Here is a 7,216-nt window from a genome sequence, read left to right as displayed (position 1 = left end):
ATTGTCCAGTAGAAGCCCCAGGTACCTGAGGTGAGGAGACCATGATATATTTTGATTATCTATAATGATATTTTGTCCAGGTAGGGGAACAACTCGTTTGCTGAATTTATATGGGAAAAATATAGCCTGAACTTTCGATGTATTGATTTTTATCTTCCAGTTATTGTAATAACTTTTATAGGAGTTAACGATTTTTTGTAGGTTCTTAATCGCTGTTTTGGTTACCTTGCTTGTTGATATAAGGGCTGTATCGTCAGCATAAATTGCCACTTCACACGTTCTTGTTTTTGGAATGTCGGACGTGAATATATTATAGAGGGAAGGACCAAGGATACTTCCTTGAGGGACACCAGCTGGAGCACTAAAGGATGCAGAGAGCGTATTGTTGACAAGTACTTGATATTTTCTATTGTTAAGATAGCTTTTTAAAATTTTTAATATGTATAGTGGGAAATTAAGTTTATGCATTTTGTGTAGCAGTCCATAGTGCCATACACTATCAAAAGCTTTTTCAATGTCTAAAAAGACAATGGCTGTCGATTTGGTTTCAGATTTAGCTTTTCTTAAGTGGTTTACTACTCTGGTTAGTTGGAGTGTTGTTGAGTGTCCTGATCAGAAACCAAACTGTTGGATAGGAAAAATATTATTTGAGCTCACGTGCTCTATAATTCGTGTCAGGAGTAGTTTTTCAAAGATTTTACTTAGAGAGCTAAGCAGGCTTATTGGTCTGTAGCTACTCGGTTGAGTCGGATCTTTACCGGGTTTTATTATTGGGATTATTTTTGCTGTCCTCCAGGCATTAGGGAAGTAACAGTTTAGAAGACAAGCGTTGAACAGGCGAGTAATGAATTGTTTGGTTCGGAGACTGATTTTTTTTATAAGAATGTTAAAGATTCCGTCCATCCCAGGAGCTTTAAAATTTTTAAGGAAATCTATTGTGTTTATCACTTCATTAGGAGTGAAAAAATTTATATTTGTAGTGCAATTTGATGATTCAATGAAGTTAACTGACCTTAGTACTTTTGTTTCGTGTGGGCTATTATACGAGGCTGTTGTAGTGTGTGAATTAGAAAAATGTAATCCAATGGCATCACCTTTCTCAGTGGGACTGACAAGAATATTGTTGTCTGAGGTGAAAATTGTTGGGATAGGCTTTGGTTTTGTTCTGAGAACTTTGGCTACTTTCCAGAAATGTTTGGTGGAATTTTTTAACTTTTCGGTCATACGCGAGAATGATTCATTCCGAAGAGTTTGGGTCCTGATGCTACTTTGGCTGTGGCTTTGTCAAATAACATTGTGTCCCAATCTGTGTGCGTTGGTGGAGGTATTAACGTTCTCTGCTTGTTAGTTGTTATTATGAGTTGATAGCAATTAAAAACTATCTTGGTTCTTGGAGTTCTTCTTCATCATTTTCTCTTCTCTTTCCACCATCATTTTCTTCTTCTCTTGTACGCCATTTTTTTTGCTTCCGAATCATTTTGAGCACGGTATCATTTACATTACTCTCCTGGGACCTATTTCGCAGTAAATGGGCCGATATCTCCGGTAATAGTAATAGACACCGTAAAACAAGCGAAAACTGTGCCTGGCACTAAAAGTTGTGGCACGCAAACCACTGAACCGCCACTACGACCGCCAACACCACCACCAGGGACAACTCGTCAACGAGCTGCAGCAGCTACCGATAAGTAATTTCTTCTTCGGCACTACAACCGCTATGCGGTCTTGGCCTGCACCAGAGACAATTGTTAATGTCAATTATCCCTGGTGCTATTCTGTAACAGTTCGTTTTTTTTTACGGGCGGGGTTGTTGGTCCCGCGCCAACCCCCTTTGTCAGCGCCGGTATCGGGAATCGAAACCATGGCCGGTTGAGCGACAACCGATCCCGGGATTCGAACCCTGGCCAGCTGCGCTGACAGCGAAGAGCGTTACCGACTACTCTATCAGCGGGGGGTGATAAGTAATTTACTACATTTAAATTATCTGCAGAAACACGCCACGCAACTAACAGATCGGCTTACGAAATACATAGCCTCCATAGAACAAAATGGCACATTAGGAAAATTGAACTACAGTAGGGCTAGTAGAACCACTAAATCGAAAAAAGACCAAAAAAAACAAAAACAGAAATAGACACAAAACAAGAAAAGTTCCTCATCGGGCGAGTGATGAGGCACATTGTACAACGAAACTTTATAAGTGAACATTGTGTATGGACGTTACGTCGAGGAGATAAGAAAATATGCTTAAAAAATTTTGACGCCTGTTGGCAATGTTTAAGAATAATTTTAATTTAAGATGTAACTATGATGAATTTTTAGTGGGAGAGGTTGTTCTTCTGGGGACAGCAGAAGAGACCCCCGGGAGTCCAACAACTCGAGGGGGATGGACGAGATCCTGCCTGGCTTCAACGCAACCAAACTAAACACGCGTTTCGCTTCAGGGGAAGATCATCGTCGACTGTGGCCGTTCCGGAGCGCCGTTGCCGACGGACCGCTCCCGGTTTGATTAGTGATACATAATTTCGCCAAACCGCACTCCTAGCTATGGGCCACATTTAGGGATCCCGTTGGAAAACAAGCGGGAGCGAGACAACCGCGGGACGACAGCGCACGCACGCTTACGTAGAGAGAGAGAGAGAGAGTACCAGCACCCGTGTGCTGTGTACCGGAGAGACCGCGCGCGTTCTAGAGAGAGGGAGACAGGGAGCGCGTGCTTATTTTCCTTGAGGATTTGTCGCGATGACTCTAGCGACGACACTAATTATACCGTTACTCATAGCAGTGGTCCGTGTTGAGTACATCAGGAGTAGCAAAAATCGTTATATTTGAATTATGTGTATAAAATAAATAAATACCTTGAATGTCGGATTAAACCCTCGTTCATTGATAATCTTTGCTCCAAGTGACGTCATTTGGAAACAGCCATTGTAATTTCGAATGTTTTCGAAAAAATTACGTGATTCGGGTGTTTCAGCACAAAGCAATGAATTCAAAGGTTCTGGTGACGGAGTCAGTAATGGCAATTTAACTTTTCCACTAAGACAGCACGGCCGATTCTCCGAAAAATTTCCATGCGTCGCATTTGAAAAAACGGGCGAGGTTATCAAAAGCAGTGTATATAAAGTGTGTGAATTAATCTTTGCGGTTTTACAATGAACGGCGTTACTCACTAATTATAACAAATATTTTTTTATGAAATATGTGTTTGATAGCTATTGTCATTACGCATCTAACATAGTATATGTTTTTTTGCTATAGTATAAACAACACCTGTTTTAAGCATTTGAACTTGTCATGTTTTGTTCCTGATGAAGCGTTTTTGCGGGGAGTAGTATTTCATGACTGCTTGCACGGCTTGCTTGTACCGAAACGTCACTGATGATGAAAAGGGCAGTCAAAACCTATCTCGAAAATGCCCCCGCTGTATTCACCAGATATTGCTCTTTCGGACAAGTATTTGTTCCGTTACATGAGTAACGATTTGGTAGCACAGGGGAAGTATGTATTATGGAAGTATTGAAACAATGGTCTCTAAGGGGATCGCTTCTAAAGATAAGAATTTCTATCGATACGGAACCGAGGAACTACCTAAAAGATGGGAGAAAGTAGTAGCTAACGACGGACTATACTGTAGCCTTTCGTTCAGCATCCTGCTGGCCTCGCTCGGTCTGCTCACCGTGCCCGTTCATCGTGATGGCCGAAATTCTGCCCCCAAAGGTACTGCTTCCCCGTTTTCTTCCTGAAACTGTTCGTTCATGTTCGCGCGCCCATCGCTCGCCTCGCTGCTTATCGTCTCGATCGGCGAGACTTTGTTCAGAACCGATCGGCATGTGGCAGCGTATGTGAGTGTGTGTATGTGTGTGGGGAGCGCTGTTTATCTAAACGGCCGTAACCTTGACATTGGCGCATTGGCAATGGCTCGTTCAGCACGTCTGCGTTTTTTTTGTTTTTATTGCGTTACTATATGTTATAATGGACCGCGCTCGATGGATGCTGATGGAACGCACGTGTATGTGTGTCCGTCTCCTTCGCTTCAATGTGTCCGGCGGTGAATGTTCCCTATGCTTTATGCTTGCCAGCCTAATCCACCACCGGCCAGTTTTGAATTTATTTCGCTCCTTTTCTCCGTGTCGGTGGCACCTGAGAAACATCGGCAGCACAATTTGCATGACACTTGTCGCGTTCTGTGCCTTCGCAGTGCTGAAGGTAAGCTCCGTACAGAGCGCTAAATGGGCAGAGGCGACCACCTGCTTTTTTCGCCGACGTTACAGATTTTTCCGCCGATGCTGACCACCGTTGGACTGCCGGGTACGATGGGTTGTCTGGCGATGGTTTGTCTGGTTGGGGGCGGGTTTCTGCCGGAAACGAAAGGAAAAGTACTGATTCCGGAAGCCGAAGGCCCGCCGCACCATGATATGAGATTATGAGCCCACACGGAAGGAGTTCCAACGTTTAGGGTTTGAATACAGTTGGAAAAGTTTCACGTTGAAAAATTGGGTAATATTTCATGAAAGGCCGTTAGTGAGTGTTCCACAAACACGTGCTCTGCGTAGCTTCTTTAATTTTGTAACATACATAAATGCTCTTCGAATTCGCATCCAATTCTATTCATGTTATTTATTGCAGACGCTTTAAGTAATGACAACGAATAATTTAATGGACAAGATTTCGCAGATATATGGTTCTCTTCTGGAAGCTACTACCTAGAACGCCAATGCCTATCTATCTATGTCGACTGATTGTAATCTCTTAAAGCTCTGCATAGCTTATCAGAATTCACTATTCCTGCTGTTTCGTATGCTTAGCCTTGGCCACGCTCGTACAGACGGCAGTGAGAAATCTGTTCTACCTTTCCTTTCGGTCGCCCATCTCGCCAGGCGGCGTAGCAGTTATGGAAGCGATGGCCATCGTAAGGTGGCGTCAGGCGATATTCAACGGGTAGATCCAGCACTTTGACAGCACGAAGAACATTCCAGTAAATTGACTGATACAGAAACACCACACGAAAAGCACGCGGATCGATACAAACAGGCTGCGGTTCGCAGGACGGATCGAACATACCGGTCGTCAGTTCGTGAGCGATCCACAGAAGCAGATCGGCTTCGAAAACATGTAATGCACGAAATTCTATTAGGATCACTAGTGCAAGCACTGTGACGGTTAGTTCTTTTGGAACTGCCAGAACCGCTTGATCTGTTACGTGCTCGGAACAACAAACCCATCTTAGTAACTGAAGCTTACGCTCCAGAAGCTCGGTCATCATCCAGCCATCCTCCGATAGAAGCTCGGAAAGCTGGGGCGGCCCTATACCCGCAGGATATATCACTGGAATGGAGTGGTAATCGAATGGTTCCAGATAGCTCCGTTTGGTTACTACTATCACGTCCTTCGGAGCAGCACGTCGGTGGAATAGAACAACGCCAGCAATGCGCGCCGCTAGAGTTGTGATGATTTCAAAGTGGCAGCCGATCTCTTGCTTAGATCGTGTGTCAATAAAGTACACGGTTATACCTTGCGGCTCGCCATTCAGAATACTTTCTGTGACATAGTGAAATTTTCGTTTTAAAACCATTCCTTCCATCAGAGAAGATGCACTTTCTTCATTGACCGGGGCCGCTGGTTTCACGTCCTAAAAAAATGAAATAATAAAAAAATATCCGGATTAGACTGCGTATAATAGGACCATATTCGCTGTACGTACAATCCTGTAGAAATTCAAACTTTCTTTGAACCATTCGACAGCATTTTCAGGAATGGAACGTCCTTTATAAATGATTGCCAAAATATTTTGTATGGTCTTGATGCTGACATTTTTCTCCCTCGGAAGTTTCTGCACAAAGTCCGCCACCTTGTAGAACTCGCTTTGGTCCTTACCAAGAGTTTTGTGAAACGGTTTGACCTCTTCGTACCTGAAGAAGTTATTTCCGCAAAGTGTTGCCCACAACGGCATGTTGTTCCTTTGCAATCTGATCCCTCGCAACAAAGCATCCCTATTGTATTCTATTGTTGTCAGGTCCTTCAAATCAATTGCAGGTGACCAGAGTCGCCAGTCTCCGTGAAAGATGAGGAAATCGGTGTTTTCAGAAATGATCGCAAACGCGTCATGCTGCACTGCGTAAGCTGCCAACTCCTGGGGCACATATTTTGTAATCGATGAGACGATTGTACCATGTTTCTTGACAATGGAGTTCAGCTTTAGGCAACTATTTTTAAGAAGACACCCACTGTATTGATGTTTCAAAGCTATTTCTTTTAATGGTAGGCCGTTGTCTACCTCCTCGAAAATATCTATCATCGCCATGTAGTATTCGTTTTGCTTTGCGGTCCACACTTGGTAGTTCGTCTTTTCCCAGAGGCCACAGCAAAAGAATATCAGCTTTGCTCCAGCTTCGGTCAGCTGGCGAAATAATTTGTCGACTCTTTGCTCGGCCAAAGCTAGCTGCATTCCACACAACATGGTGACATTATCCGTGCGAATCATTTGAAACAGCATCGTCCAGTCCACCACAATTATAGGCTCATTCGAACGCTCTTTAGCTTTTCTATTCAAAAAGTGGGAAACAAAAACGAATGTTATTAAATTTAAGCAATGCGATACAATATCAAATGTCCACGTACTCTATTTCATATAAAATGTCCACAAAATACGTTCCATCATTAACCTGCTTCTCCATAAATGATTTTAAGTGCCGAACGACCATAATAGAAGCAGATGTGATTACACGAAACAGTTGTAACGATGTGGCTGTAAAAAAGAATGATTATGATAATGAAACGATTTTTGTTTCATTGTTAGAACAAACGAATTGGGCAGCAGCACTCACTAATTATTGAGCTAAGAAAAATCACGCATTCAACATGCACAACAATCCTCGATTGCTAAACATACAGCAGTCTATTACACAGTGTAATTTCGTTATAGCCTTCCACTTACTACGGAAACTAACTGGAGACAATTGTCGTCAACAGTGTTAGATAGAGCACTCCTACTCGGTAGATGCCTTAATGAAGACTGCGTGGCAGTGGAAAGAATAACATTCAGTAAACCTCTCGAAACACGTTCTTAGTATTGAGCTATCTGCCATTAACGGTCAATTCGGCTTCCTTCATTTTCAACACGATTACAACATTGATTACATGAAGTGATTCATTGATTACAACTTAATGTAACAGAAATGTTTTATGACGGTTTCATGTTCTATTTCCTTTTTGG

General features: G+C 42.8%; 1 protein-coding gene across 1 annotated transcript; it reads right to left on the bottom strand.

Annotated features, from left to right (window-relative positions):
• Positions 1 to 4,628: 4,628 nt before the first annotated feature.
• LOC131209710 (uncharacterized) lies at positions 4,629 to 6,997 on the bottom strand. The gene is made up of 4 exons (XM_058202833.1): positions 6,938 to 6,997; positions 6,622 to 6,748; positions 5,705 to 6,545; positions 4,629 to 5,632 (listed from the first exon to the last, which is right to left on the bottom strand). Exons 2-4 carry the CDS (start codon positions 6,702 to 6,704, stop codon positions 4,805 to 4,807), a joined length of 1,752 nt encoding a protein of 583 aa, XP_058058816.1. The 5' UTR covers positions 6,705 to 6,748; positions 6,938 to 6,997; the 3' UTR covers positions 4,629 to 4,804.
• Positions 6,998 to 7,216: the final 219 nt, after the last annotated feature.

The sequence above is a fragment of the Anopheles bellator genome, chromosome 2, assembly GCF_943735745.2.
Source record: "Anopheles bellator chromosome 2, idAnoBellAS_SP24_06.2, whole genome shotgun sequence".
Taxonomy (NCBI): Eukaryota; Metazoa; Arthropoda; class Insecta; order Diptera; family Culicidae; genus Anopheles; species Anopheles bellator.
This window is presented reverse-complemented; position numbering and strand designations above follow the sequence as displayed.